The following is a 14,765-nucleotide window of genomic DNA, read 5'->3' on the forward strand; positions in this document are numbered from 1 at the left end:
GCGCACTGCGCCGCCCCGCGTGCCGCGACCCCCCGCCCTCCCCGCCCCGCCCGCCGCCGCCGCAGCCTCCCGGCCGCGGACCGCGCCAGGCCCCACGCGCCTGTCGCCGGAGCAGGGCCGCGCAGCCCTGCAGGCGCCGCCGCCGACTCCCAGGCCCCCGGGCGGGCCTCACCTGGTGCCGGGCCTTCGGGCTCACGCCTCCGTGGACTTGCAAGTGCCGCAGAGCTGGAAACGCTGCTTCAAATCTGGGCGCCGCCGGCGGCCTCCGAACTTGCTTCAGTTTAAGCTCACCGCCTTCCTGGTTCCAGCGCCAGGCAGCGCCAGCCGAGCTTTCGAGTGCATCGATGGAGGCTACCAGGCGTTAGGAGTGCCGAGGGAGTGGATTGTCACACCGCCAATTTTTTGTTTGGTGTTGGTTTTGCGTGCTTGTTTGATTATTTGATTTTCTTGTTACCAAAAAGCAATAAAGGTGGGAACTGAAGAGTGTTATTGCCTTAGTAATCGTCGTTATCGTCACAGATAATCAGTAAACAAATCTTCATCGGAGGAAGTTATGTTTAAGACTCCCACACGGAGCAGAATTGGTTATCTCGTGCTGGGAAGAAGGGAACTCTCCCAACAATATAAATCATGGAGTTGTTATGTATAGAGTCGTATTTGATTAAATTGTAATCATTTATTTGCAAAAAATGCATTAAAATTCGGTGTTTCTTCTGCCTGAAGGTGGAGGCACGCACCGGTTGGGTGCAAATTAGTGCCTCACGTTAAAGTAACTGGTTGGTAGTGGAATGGGGGAAGGCTGCCCGAGGCAGGGACAGAAGGTTTCTTCTGAAAGACAAATTAAATGTACAGGTCTTTTGTTGTTATTTAAACCGATACAAATTAAAGCGATTCAGCGTTTTCTGTAACTCATACTACGTTATTTATCTGTCCTTGCATATACATCATTTCTGCCTTATTTACTATAAGTAAGCAACGATAAGGAGGTAGATAAACTGTTGGCCTTGGTTTGGGTCGACTGTGAGAACCAACTCGTTCACAACTGCTACAATCCCAAGCTACAGTTTTCTGCAGACGTTTGAGATGGTGAAAAATCACCTCCACAAATCTATTTCTCATAAATGACTGTACCTTAACTAACCAGTTTTGAGGGACCGTTTTAAAACTTAACTATAACACTACATGTTTAAATAATTCAAGAGCTGGGGGGACCCTTGGGGTCCCTAATTTCATTGGAACCTGTATATCTGTCTGCAGGCTGTCAACTGAGTTTTACTCTCAATGTTTTCTTACCAAAACTGCATTTTGAAATGTCCTGTCTCCGGAAAATATTTGCTATTTAATGAAACAACATCATTAAACTTCGAGAACATTTATCAGTATGTGTGATTTTAAAATGATGGTTTTGTGAGTTTTGGGGGGGGGGAGGTTTTATTGTTTTGTTTTAAACTAAACTTCCTTAGGCCATTGGGAATCCGTGGTCAGACACTGCAGATTTCTCATTGCTCCGTTTGATAGCAACAAACTATTCCTAAATAAATAAAGAGCCAATATGCCAGGGAAATCAATGGGAAAACCTATTTGACGTGAATTACACAACGATTGTGTCTGAGCCTTTCCTGATTTACCTTTAAAGTGGTCATCTTTCCCTCAAGCTAGTGGATGGAATTTGAGTTCAGACTTAAAAGTCTGCTTGAAAGAGCAAAAAAGTAGCTAGTGGGTCTTCGAATCCTTTACCAGACTTCTAACAGTGGTTATTTTGGAGCTGTTTGTGACTACATATTTAACACCTCATTTCGAGAGCTCTGTGAGCACCACATCCATTTAGCTGACCTCAATACTGGTCATTCTGCCAAATAACCTCAAAAGCAGATTTTCATAAAGAAGTAAAGTTTTATGGTTATTCCCTTCTGATAATATCAGAATTAAAGTGGTTACAAATAGTAACCCAAGACTAATGTGTAAAATCATGTTTCCAAATTCATATAACTTTGGAAAGTGTATTTGAGTCTCTTTTGCAGTATAATTTTTAAAAAAAGAAAGCACTTATGTAATTCATTAATAACTAAAAGCTATTGCTCCTGGAAACTTCAAGATCTTAATTATTTCTCCTAAAAGTAGCAATAAACAAAATGTTTTAAGAAGAACAAAAGATAACTTCAGAATTCAAGAGAAAAATGGCAAAGTAACATTTCTAAAAAGTATGATTTCCATCTCTCTTAAGCTACCAAATGTGAACATTTTAATTTGAGTGGTATAGTATGACACAAAGTTCTATGTCATGTCTATTTACATATATTCCATAAATACCAATATATTGTTATAATTGTGTTCTCTGTTTACAAATGTTTCATGTTGCTTTGATGGAACTTCTCAAATTATCTGTTAACTCTGTGTTGATGCCCTAACCAATAAGTGGAAGATATATTTATCAAAGCTCTGTAATTGCTTTATTTTTACTAAGAGTGTTAGATCCAAGAAAATGAACAAGTTACATTTAACATCAGAAAGCCTACACTAATATTCAGATTACTTGAAAATGTCCCCAAAGCCACACTTGAAGAGATATATTTGTGTACACACAAGTAAATACAACATTTCGTATGTAAATATTCTTATGTGAGATAAATCTCTATGGCCACACCACTCACAGCGAGCACAGCACAGACAAACGACTCAGGAATCTAGATGGTCCTTCCATTTAACAAATTGCTTCAATCAAAATAGTCCAGGGATAGAATTTTAAATCGTAGCTTTAAGAGAGTGAAGGAGAATTCTTTCTCCCGGCGAACACGCCTTTTTGACTAGTCCACTACAAATAAAATTAGAAAGGGCACGAACTTAACGTCGATTTTTTTTTTTAAACTCAAAGAGGAATAATCATTCGCTTTTCAAAATTAAGAAATCAACTGGAATGTTTCTGAGGATGCTAAAGAAGAGCTCCTGTAATTCTTTGGGGGAGGGGTCTGGACGCGGGGACTTGTAAGGGAGAAAGGATAGGGGTCCTGAGACCTCAAAGAGGGAACGAAGTCAAACTGTCCTAGACCAGGCGCTAAGGAAACACTTTAAAATGAAATCTGTCAGGGAACAGCTGCTCGGGAAATGTGTTAAATCGACCGGCCCCTTCGTGCGCGATTTGTCCGTAGGGGAGTCGCTTAGGCTCCAGGACGTGAGTACTGGGGTGAATCACAAACTCCCCGGGATGGGGAGCTTGATGAAGACCCAGGCTCAACTCTGGTTGCGGGCCGGGAAGCCCCTGAAAGAAGCTCCGCCGGCCTAAGAAGCTGTAGAGGACACTGACACTGGACACGGTTGTGAAGCCAGGATGCCAGGCTGCGTGGTGACGGGGGGAGAGGGGGCAGCGGGGATGTAAGACTGGGATAGGAGGTCAGGATACGGAACTGGGGTGCAGGGCTCCTGATGCAAGACGAGGATGCCGAGCAGCAATGCGGGGCCCAGCAGTTGCGCCGCACGCCGACGCGGGGAGAGGATGTGGGGTCGTTGCGGAGTCTGGATAACCGGCTGACTCCAGGAGCCGCGCACTTGTCAGTTTCCTCTTGGCCACGCCCCGGCAGAGTAGGTCCAGATCCCCAGTGTTTAACTAAGTCGTGACACCAACGCAAAATCCACGCCTAATTAAATTAATTAGGGATTCTTGTCAAGCCTGGATTAATGGCCAAGAGCGCAGGCGGCCGGGGCTATCTGAAAACCCGGACAGCCGGGGACCTGCCTCCTCTTCCCGCCCCCTCCCGTCCCCCTTCGCTGCCCTCCCACTCCAGCCCCAGCCTGCCTGGACTCCAGCCTTAATCAATCTCAGTCTCTCTCTCTCTCTTTCTCTTTCCCTCTCTCTCTTCTTTCTCTTTCCCTCTCCCTCTCTCTCTTCCCCGCACCCCCACCCCAGCCCCCCCTCCCCTTCCCCCAGGTAGTGGCGGGGGTGCTTCCCGGGAAGGGGCTCCCTCCGAGTTGCGAAGGGGAGGTAATTTACTCAGAACAAGGGGCCGCCTTTGCGAAGTATAAATAGTGAGACTTCAAGCGCAGCGTTGCTATCAGATCTGAACTCTCCGCAGGAAGAATTGTCAAAGATCTTAACATTGAACAAGCGCACTCGGGCAGGGAAGCATCAGTTCCCATTTCCCTCCGGCGGCCCCCGCCCCTTCCCTCTTCTTCCTCCTCCTCCTCGTCCTCCTCCTCCTTGTCCTCCTCCTCCTTCTCCTCTTACTTCTTTTTCTCCTTCTACTTCTCCTCCTCTTTCTTCTCTCTTCTCTTCTTTTTCTTCTTCTTCTTCTTCCTCCTCCTCCCTCTCCTCCCCCACCCCCTACCCCATTGATGTGTTATTATTGGGGGGGCTGGAGCAGTAAAAAAAGAAGAAGGAAAAAAAAGAGCGGGGCTCGGCTGGGAGAGGTTGAGCGCGGGGCTGACGGACATCGGCGGCGATGGAAGAACTTACGGCGTTCGTCTCCAAGTCTTTTGACCAGAAAGTGAAGGAGAAGAAGGAGGCGATCACGTACCGGGAGGTGCTGGAGAGCGGGCCTCTGCGCGGGGCCAAGGAACCGACCGGCTGCGCGGAGCCCTGCCGCGACGACCGCAGCAGCCCGGCAGTCCGGGCGGCCGGCGGAGGCGGCGGCGGCGGAGGAGGCGGAGGAAGCGGAGGCGGAGGAGGCGGAGGAGGTGCAGGAGGAGGAGGAGCAGGCGGAGGAGCTGGAGGAGGGCGCTCTCCCGTCCGGGAGCTGGACATGGGCGCCGCCGAGAGAAGCAGGGAGCCGGGCAGCCCGCGGCTTACCGAGGGTAACGGCCTGACCCCCGGCCGCGGTTCCCCTTCCCGCCTTCCCAACTCCTCTGGCGGGAGAGGACCCCGAGGCCCGGCGGGGTTGGGGACGGCACGCGGAGAGGGCCCCCGGATCCCAGCTTTGGGAGCTAGAGTGGTGATGGAGGGGTGGGAGTCCGGTGGTGTGCACGGTCGTGGGTGGGGTCCGGGTGTGTGGGGGGAGGGGGAGCGCGCGGGGTTTGTGCGCATCCTTCTCAGATGCTCCGGCTATTCCCACTCCACCGAAACGCATTTTCATCAGCCGGAGGATCGGCCCGCAGCCCAGACGGCCCGCGGGCGGATGGGGAAGTTCTCGGGGCTGGCTGCTGGCAGGGGTGCTGCCAGTGGCTGGGCCAGGAGACGCGACTGCGGTTAGCGTCTCGCGCCGATTTCGCGGGAGCCCCTTTTCTAGGCCTGAGAGAGGAAGGAGAGAGATTGATGGATGGATTGACTGGGATTTCAGCCCCAGGTCGCCCCAGGGTTTCAGGCCGCCCGCTAAGAGCCACTCGAACTCCGCGAAGACCCTGGATCCCTGGATCTTGGGGTCCCAAACTTCCCTTTCTCTTTGAGCTATGAAGGTAGAATGAGGCCAAGGCAGGCCAACGTCCGGGCTACGCTGTTTCTCTCAGGAGACGCGTTAGGCTCCTTTTTTGGGTTTATTTTTCGATATTTACACAATTCCGTTACTGCTTCGCATCGTCAGGTACTCTGGTTTTGTAGGGGGAAAATCCTTTGGTGCCAGAAAAGTGTTAGGAAAAGGTTTTATCTAAATGGTGGAGCGTCCTGTACCAATTCAAAGGAGTTTAACAATAAAATTAATTTGGCACTTGGTGCCTGCAGTAACTGGTGCGCTGCCATATTTTTCCAATTAAGAAAATATGTGACATGCGTGGAATCACATATTTAAGCAAGCAATTAAGTTGTTTATAACACGATCCGTTCTTCTTTAGGCCAATAGGGAAATTTGGGGGCGAAATAAAGATTGTATTAATTCTATGAATCAACTTGAAATGTGGACATCTTTCTCTTTGAAGCCCCAAAAGTTTGAGAGGCATGTACTGTGGGCGACACGAAATAGACAAAGCCTTCTCACCCCTTTGGCAGAATCTGAAGGGTGTGCTTTCGTATTTAAATTTCATTACGGTACCAGTGGAAATATTTTCCTGTTAACCCGGCTCTAAACGTTTGCTCGAATGTTACCACTTCCTCCCCGGAGGAAGTGCAAATGTCCACAAAACGAACTCTGAGACTAGAAATGCGGGCAACACTTAGGATCACCGTAGCTACAATACCAGGCCGGGCTGAGATCTAGAGCTCTTCTTCCCCTGGACCCGGCAGCAGGTCCTCTTAAATTTGGAAAATGATGGCAGAACTGTCAGGCGGCCCAGTGCAGCCTCTCGAGCGTGAGTCGCAGCTTCAGGCCCTGGGTACATCAGCATGCCGGACCGCGAGGTTAGAGTCTGAACCCCGGGCAGACACAGTCCTGGGACTGTTGATTTCCAAGCTCAGGGCAAGTATTAACTTCTCTGCAGGTCAGCTTTTCCGGAATTGATTTTTAACACCTATGCTGATCCGGATCCTGGGCTGGGAGGAACTGCAAACAGCCTCGACTATCCAAACGCGGCTTTGACACCTTAAAAACCCAAGTCTCCGACTCAGGAGCAGAGGATGAAGCTTCCAGAGAGCAGCTTCTGTTGATATACAGGCTCCCCATTACTGCTCCTTGAGCTAAATATATATATCCATATCCCTCGGGTGTCTCTGTATACTCACGCTCGCAGAGCTCCTGTTTTTGAAGGTAGGAGAAGGAAGGACAGGAAAGTAGCAACGGATGTGTGCAAACCCAGAGCAGGAAAATGCATATTTTATTAAACATCCGAGCGGCTGGGTGCATGAAAAGGCTGTGAACAACCAATAGAAACCGAGGATCGCGAATGTTCCGCTTGAACCTGTTGATCTCTGTGGGTTTGAGCGTTTAGGGTCGAGTCTGCCTTTCCAACGCGGAGGGAGAAGGAGGCAACGGTCTGTTTCGCGGGCCACTGGAAGCTGGTTTTCGGGCTCTCGCCTTCTGGCCGGCGTGGGCGGCGAGCCCTCCAGGCCGCCAACATGGCGTGGGCGCCTGTGCTTAGGCGACCTGGGTCCGCCGGGGGGACGGAGACTGCCTGGCCGCCCATGGGCCATCCTGGGGATTTGGCTGGAGCCCCCGTTGGCACCGAGCGCCGAGCGCCGGAGGATAGTGCTCCCAGCGCCGCGCAGCACCTGGGTCTTGTTCTCCCGCTGCGCCCCTTCGACCCAATTGTTCCCGAATTAGCCCACAACTTTGAGAGAAACAGAGACCCAGCGGCGGCCAGAGCTGGGCTGGAAACGGCCTAGCTGTCTGGGAATGGCCAGTGTGAGAAGCCAGTGTGTGGCCTCGCCGCGCCCTTCTGCCCCCAGCGCGTCCTGTGACCAGCGGGGCGCGGCGCTTTTGATTTCTGTGCGTGCGTGGGCGAGAGTGAGTGTGAGAGAGCAGGAGTGGAACGGATTTGGTGTTCGCAGGGGATGGAGGGTGGATGGTGAGGAGGTGAGTTGAGGCCACAGTTGCGGAGGGAATGGGTGGGTGAATGCCCACCTTGCCCTGGGGCGCCTACCCAGAGTTGATTTTTGCGCATTTCCGGGATCCTCTTCCTCGGGACAGGGTGAGGGACCGGACAGGAACTCCGGGAAGGGGCAGGGTCCTCCATCCTTCTTGAGACAAATCTGGTAACGGGATTTGCTGTGTTGTTTTTGTCCACGTGTGTGTATGTGTTGCTGTGTGCTCGTGTGGACGTACGTGTGGCCCTGTTCGTGGTGACCCCTTCAGTGTCCCCGGAGCTGAAAGATCGAAAAGAGGATGCGAAAGGGATGGAGGATGAAGGCCAGACCAAAATCAAGCAGAGGCGAAGTCGGACCAATTTCACCCTGGAACAACTCAACGAGCTGGAGAGGCTTTTTGATGAGACCCACTACCCGGACGCCTTTATGCGCGAGGAACTGAGCCAACGGCTGGGGCTGTCTGAGGCCCGAGTGCAGGTACCAGGCTGTGAGGAGGTTGAGGCTGGGCCCAGGGAGAGGGGGAGGGGCGCTCCTGGGGTTGGAGAGACGGCTTAGGGGACACATACCAAGGGTGTGCGGGTTCGAGTGTCTAGAGTGAGGTGAGAAGGAAAGGGATATCTTTGCTAGAGGTCTTATTTTCCAAAGTAAATCTTAGTCTTATACCCCCCCCCCCCATCCCCTTCTTTCCCCGTCCCAACATATGTTTCCAGCAGAAGAAAGCTGTGCTGGGCTTGCTCCCAGAGTTTCTATAAACCACAGACCCCTCACCTCATGATGCCTTTAATGTGGTTTAATCCTAATGGGCCTACTTTTATAAGCCTTAAAAAAAAAATCCCACAGAAAATGTTTTATCTTCTGGATGCCCTAAAAGTTACAAGGAATATTTGTTCACCCGACTTGGGTTTCCTTGAGGGTCTGCTCTGGGGTCTAGGTTTGCTGAGAGGATATGCCAATTAGGTTTATAGAGGTACAGACTATAAAGAAAATTAGCAACTGTTAAGTGCAGAAATTTACAGTCTGCCCTTAGCGGTAGATCTCAAACTGTGTGAAGCATCAGAGAAAGAAATGCATTTTGGTCGCTCTTTGTTCCCTCATTTAATCAAGGCGGGGAAACTGAACCACAGAAACTTGATTTTAAAACAACTCACATATCTTAATATTGACATTTCCAAAGTCTAACCCCCAGCAAGTGCCATTGAAGTTAGAATTGGAGCAGATTTTCTCACTGGTTGTAGAGGTGAATGTAATGGCAAAAGTAGGCTTTAGGGGCATGTAAGGTGAAAAATTATATACGAACGTGCATACATATCCTCCTTCTTTATGGAGAACAAATTTAAATGTTCCAAATTGTATTTCCGCTCAAATAATAAAATAGGAGAAAATGATGGTCATTATTTGTTTGAACACATGGAGCAGTTTTAGGCCTGAACATCTGCAGCTGTTACAAAGTATCACTGTAACAGATACTCCCTGGGTCTCCGATCGCAGAGACCACCATCTGCAGCAAACTATGCAATTCTTATGGGGCTTCCCCACATCTTGTAATAGGATCAGGACAAAAACAGAGCAGACACGTTGAATGGGAAAAGTAATAATAGGCTGCCTTGGTCATCACAGTGTCAACAGCAGAGCCTTCCTTTTTAAGCCTCTCCTGCTTTGCTCTGTGTGTACTGAGATCTCTAGAGGCTCACAGCCCCTTAAAGACATGATGATAATTATTACAGTTGTGAGCATTAGTATCTCAGTTCCAACTTTTCTCCAGGAAAAACGAGGCAAGAAGCCTCAGGCCATTTGAGTTACACAAAGAATGCCAACCTGGCATGAAATCTACCCTTCTATTATACTAAATGGCAGGGGAACTTTTAAAGATTTACATTGACTATGACACTTGCTTTCAAAAACAAGAAAAAGCTCTGAAGCAATATTTTACTTTCATGGGGTTTTTAAATACATTAGTTTGTGAATCAGTCAATATGCTGTATTATTGGAACATAATGCTGTATTATTGGAGTATAAAAACAAGCTTTATTTGAATTTTTAAAAATCTGTCATACCGCCTCTAAAAGTTGGCAAGTTTATTTAAGAAAGTACTGTCTGGGAAAAGATAGAATCCAGGAGTTACTTGATTTATCCCCCACCTCCCTTTCACAGAATGTTGTTCCCTTTCTCTCATAAGAAGCGAACTTTATTGCTGGTCTTTATTTTTTCACACTTTTATTTAAATTTTTGAGCTATTTTCTGGATGCTTCTGTAACTGCAAGCAGTGGCTTTTTCTATAGAAGCAAATTAGATTATCATGATAATAGCACAATTATTCTGCTACTGTGTTACACTCTGCTGCACAGAGGAACAGAGAAATTCTAAACTTCTTTGTAGAGAGGCTTTTATGACACTAATTACCTCTTCCCCCATTCTTATTCCCACCCCCCAGAAAAAAAACAGAGTCACTATTTGCTTTGGTGTTTGCTTTTTCTTGAAGATGAAGCTAATTAATATTACAGGCTATTAATGAGCACATTCTTCTCAGGTCTTACTGGGCAAACGTCTAAACCCACGATCACTTTGGTATCAGGTATCAGGGAGAGTTTCAGGCCTTAGGGACGCTAATGTGGAAAGATGAAACCAGGACTAGCAGTAATTTATCAAAAAACAATTTATCTTGCAAAAGTCTATGAAATCTATTTTTGTCATTTGTTTACATTTTTAACTCTGGAAATTGAGACTATTCTATATAGTTCAAAGATTGCTTGCTATATCTCCCAATCCTTACCCAAACATTACTCTTTTTTCACTGTAATTTTTAAAAGTTTTTGAGTCATAGCATCTAGGTTTTATTTTTTGTCTCTGATTTGTAGGTTTGGTTTCAAAATCGAAGAGCTAAATGTAGAAAACAAGAAAATCAACTTCACAAAGGTAGGCTTCTCAGACAAAGGACATTTGGTATTCTAAGCAAAGAGAGAATTGGGGACTATTGTCATTACAAAGACAAAAAAACTTCTCAGAGATAACCATGGTCCATATTTAAAAATCTGCTCTGAAGACAGCTAATGAAAGTCTTAAAGTTTGGGAGTAAATTACATTTATTTTAATTATGGCAGCAGTTTAGGAAGGAATTAGTTCTATCTCGGTACCATTTGAAACCCTGGAAAACAATGCTGGAAATATCAACCTCACATTATTGTGTTTTGTTCCCCTACTTTTTACAGGTGTCCTCATAGGAGCTGCCAGCCAATTTGAAGCATGTAGAGTCGCACCCTATGTCAATGTAGGTGCTTTAAGGATGCCATTTCAGCAGGCAAGTACAGCCCAGTTTCAACCTGTTTTTAACTGTATAAAGTCCTGGATGTTTACCTGAACTGTTGAGTACCCCCTCTCTCTGAACCCCAATGTTGGTGTCTATGCAGTTGGAAAATCAATGTTGAGATGATGTAGTGGACCTGCTCCCTGCATGCCTAGTCCTTTCTGTCCTCATGGGAAACCCGCAGAGGCCTGAGGGCAGCAACCAGTCCTTTAAAGGTGCACGAAAGATTGTGCTTGGGGAGAGGAAGGAAAAGCCTTTTGATTAAAATTTTGTCAGATCCAATACGGAAGTTAGTCCTAAACTGTTTCTAAGGCAACTCTCTAAATATGTTTCTAGGTATTTTCTATATCTTAGTCATGTTAAATGTCTCGGACAGAAAATAAATAAATAATTAATTAATTAATTAACTATGCCCAACTCGGACTTGATTTTCTAGAGCTGTCCCTGTAAACAAAGCTTCATCTCTAGGAGAGAGAGAAGCCTGGGTCTGCAATGCCTTTCTTAGCCATAAAGAGACTTTTAAGACTACATTTTAAAAGCACAGCCTGCAGCAATGATTTAATCCTGGGAAATCCCAGTGCTCTGAACTCCCTGCTCTCCAAGCCTAAGGGCGCAACACTTTCCCAACCAGTGCTTGACTTTCCCCATCCGCAGCAGGACCCCTACTTGGTAGGACTGTGAAGTCATGAATTAGCTCTCAGTTCCCAGTGTCCTGGACTGGGGAGACCCCTGAGTGTGCCCAAGTATTGAGGGTTAGTGTTAGGGAGCTCTTAGCTCTCTTGGCACCACAGGACTCTGGTATCCTGACGCTAGGTTTTTGAAACAAGAGAGAATGACTGGAGAAAGAGAGAGAGGGATCTTAAAAGGAGACCCTTACTACTCAGGAGGTGATCTGCAGGCCTGCAGCACCTGAGAGATTGTTAGAAATGCAGACTCTCGGGCCCCCACCTAGACCTTCTGAATCAAAGTCTGCATTTGAACAAGATTCTCAGTTAGTTCTTATAGCAGTAAAGGTTAGAAGTACTAACAATTGTGATGAAGATGCAGTAACTTCCCAAGTGACATGAAAAAGTTTTGTAGTTTGCTTGTTGGAACTTCAGTGCTTTAGTAGTGGGGTGAGAGTGTATGACAGCATCCAGAGAGGAGGGGAAGGGCCTTTGCCCCGTCTTTCCAATACACCATCGTTATTTTGAGGAGGGTGATATTTTAGCGCAATAGCAGTGTGTCTTTCTGATGGGCCCAGCTCCCGAGGGGGCGGCCGCATTCCAGCAGACGGGAGCCCCCAGGACCCAGGCAGATAAGCTGTGCTGATTAAGTTGCAGAGACTCAGGGGCACTGGAGTATCCCTGTGGCGCCCCAGATTCAGTAACAGACTGAGAAGGTCAGCCAAACGTCCCTTTCCCATCCCCTGCCCCAGCCTTCCCCGAGCCAAGCTGGACGCCGTTAATGCTCTGTTTCTATTCTGTTGTCACCCTAGGATAGTCATTGCAACGTGACGCCCTTGTCCTTTCAGGTTCAGGCGCAGCTGCAGCTGGACAGCGCCGTGGCGCACGCGCACCACCACCTGCACCCGCACCTGGCCGCGCACGCGCCCTACATGATGTTCCCGGCGCCGCCCTTCGGACTGCCGCTCGCCACGTTGGCCGCGGACTCGGCCTCGGCTGCCTCTGTCGTGGCTGCTGCCGCTGCCGCGAAGACCACCAGCAAGAACTCCAGCATCGCCGATCTCAGACTGAAAGCCAAAAAGCACGCGGCCGCCTTGGGTCTGTGACGCCAACGCCAGCGCAAAGGTCGCGCTTCCACCGTGGCACGCCCCCTGCACGCCCTCCGCGCCCCGCTGCTTCTCCTTTACCCTCTCCGGACCTCCGGACCGAGCCTCTTTCCGCCCGCTGATCGCCCCTTGCCCCCTTCCGCATCCCGGACTCGGAGGGCGGGACTCTGCGCGGGACCCGGGATACCACGAGGCGCACCAGCTCCGTGGCTCCTGACCATTCACCTACCCGAGGCCCTAGAATTCGGCTTTGTAGGGGCGGGTTTGGGGAAGTCTGGAGAGAGACTGGACAAGGGAGTGCTGGGACAGCGGAATGTGGCCGACGGCAAAGCTGCAACGATGGACTCCGGCATAGAAATAAAACGCCTGTTAATAAAAAATGAGCAAAAAAAAAAAAAAAAAAAAAAAGTAGAAAAGCGAACCAGAGAGAGAAAGAGAAAGGGAACTTATTTCTTACTGCTATTTGACAGAAGCTGAAATCGGAGATAGAACCAAGGAACAAAAACAAATTTTAGAAAGTAAAGTATTTTATACATTTAACAATATGGAAAAATAACCTGGATGAATCTCAAGAGAAGGGGGAAGAGGTACCAACTTAGAGCGTATGTTTTTTTTTAATGGGCTAAGAAGGCAAAACAGAAAGAAGAGGTATACTTATTTAAAGAATTAAGATGAAAAAAAGTGGGCAGCTGGGAAGTTCACAGGTTTTGAAACTGATCTTTTTCTGCGAAGTTCACTTTAATACAAGAAATTTGATAAGAGAGGCGGGCCTCCTTTTACGTTGAATCAGATGCTTTGAGTTAAAAGCCACCATGTATGGAAGAGCAAGAAGAGGGAAGACAGTATAAAAAAGAGGAGAGAAAAAAATGCTATTAACACAAAAAAGTGATACCACAGACAATGATTTTGCTGAGAAATTATGGCCGAACTGTCCAGACTGCTGACAGTAAATTCCGGGTTGCATGTTACTTGTATTCCGTTGATGGTGTCTCCCCCCTCCCCGCTTTATTCACATGCACTTACTCCATTTTCATCTCCAGTACGAAAAACACCACGAAAAGCATCTGGAAATTGATATGTATCTATATATATATTTGCCCTGTCTTTGATCCTGGGTGACAAAAGAACAAAATCGGAGGGGAAAAAATTTACACTGATTATCCCAAGAAAACTGAGGCGGGCAGAAAATGTGGGGAAAGGAAAAAGAAAACAAGAAGACCCAATGAAATAATGAAGGTACAGCGCCTCACTCCGGGCCTGGCACAGACATAGTAGGCGCTCAGTGTTAGTCCCCCCCCCTTGCCCCTTCCTTGAATTCCCTCTTGCTGATTTCCTGAAGTCCTCTTTGAGGACCCTACTTTGTTTCCCCCTCTCTATCCTGTCACACCTTAAACAACACCCAGCTAGATACAGGCACTAGGTTTGTGTAAAATATGTTGATACACACAAAGTTTATTTTGGCTAAAATGTGTGAACTGATGGTTGACTTTCAACATTTGCATTTTATTTCACAAAGGTGTATATTCAAGTAATTGTTTCAATTCATGTAGCTATTTAAACTGGGGTACCCTGGACTAAGCAATCTGTATCCCAATTCTCTAGAAAGCCTCCTTAGTTGTTTTTTTTTTTCCCTTCTAATTTACAAGAAAGAGGAAAAGCTCTTTTAACTGAACTTTGCTATGCGGTTGAGCTTTGTAACTATTTGTTCTCCATGAAAACAAAATTATTTATATTTGCCATATTTTTTCTAGTGTATTAAGTTATTTTAAACAAAGAAGATGCTGTTATTTCATGACGTGTTGTCGGTACAAAATGTTTTGGTTTCACCTTTGTTAAACCTTTTAAATAAGTGCCAAGTTATTAATTGAAGACACTTTGCGATCAATTGAATGAAAATAGTATTGTTTCATTTGATGAGGTTCGCGTCGTCTTTGTTCCTGTTACTATTAAACTATCCGGGATAATCTTTCCGTCTTCCTTTTTGATGAATGTGTCTTTCCACTATACCAACTTGGGAAAGCGCTTGCCTCTGCTCCTACGTGCCGCAAAGGGCCGTGAGAATGGTGGCTCTGTGGGTCTCGTTAGCGCAGAGAGAAACTTTCATCCCCCCATTTTATCCACATGCACAGAAACCGGATAGGTTTTATACCAAATCAGTAAAGGAACGGATAATACGCAAAATAACAGAATAGAATAACCCTCCCTTCCCCAGGACGGACTCTCGTTCTTCATTTGGTGCGCTTTCACTCTTGAAGTTTACTTGGGGGACTTTTTAGGGAGGAATGAAAGCGGCATCAAGCGGTGCAAAATCCACC

The 14,765-nt window shown here is 47.3% G+C and overlaps 1 protein-coding gene across 2 annotated transcripts; it reads left to right on the plus strand.

Annotated features, from left to right (window-relative positions):
- The first annotated feature begins 4,287 nt into the window (after positions 1-4,287).
- Positions 4,288-14,416, plus strand: SHOX2 (short stature homeobox 2). Of its 2 annotated transcripts, none has more exons than XM_046659547.1 (5): positions 4,288-4,785; positions 7,647-7,855; positions 10,234-10,291; positions 10,585-10,673; positions 12,157-14,416. In XM_046659547.1, the coding sequence occupies exons 1-5, from the start codon at positions 4,434-4,436 to the stop codon at positions 12,448-12,450; spliced, it is 1,002 nt and encodes a 333-aa protein (XP_046515503.1). In that variant the 5' UTR covers positions 4,288-4,433; the 3' UTR covers positions 12,451-14,416. The 2 variants fall into 2 exon arrangements, with proteins under 2 accessions (XP_046515503.1, XP_046515505.1); XM_046659549.1 differs by having other exon boundaries at positions 4,290-4,785; positions 12,193-14,416.
- Positions 14,417-14,765: the final 349 nt, after the last annotated feature.

The sequence above is a fragment of the Equus quagga genome, chromosome 4 (genome assembly GCF_021613505.1).
Source record: "Equus quagga isolate Etosha38 chromosome 4, UCLA_HA_Equagga_1.0, whole genome shotgun sequence".
NCBI lineage: Eukaryota > Metazoa > Chordata > Mammalia > Perissodactyla > Equidae > Equus > Equus quagga.

Coding starts and splice junctions, on each gene's coding strand:
- SHOX2 (XM_046659547.1), top strand. CDS start 4,434: ATGGAAGAACTTACGGCGTTCGTCTCCAAGTCTTTTGACCAGAAAGTG. Junction 4,786..7,646: donor CAGCCCGCGGCTTACCGAGG/GTAACGGCCTGA, acceptor TGACCCCTTCAG/TGTCCCCGGAGCTGAAAGAT. Junction 7,856..10,233: donor TGTCTGAGGCCCGAGTGCAG/GTACCAGGCTGT, acceptor TCTGATTTGTAG/GTTTGGTTTCAAAATCGAAG.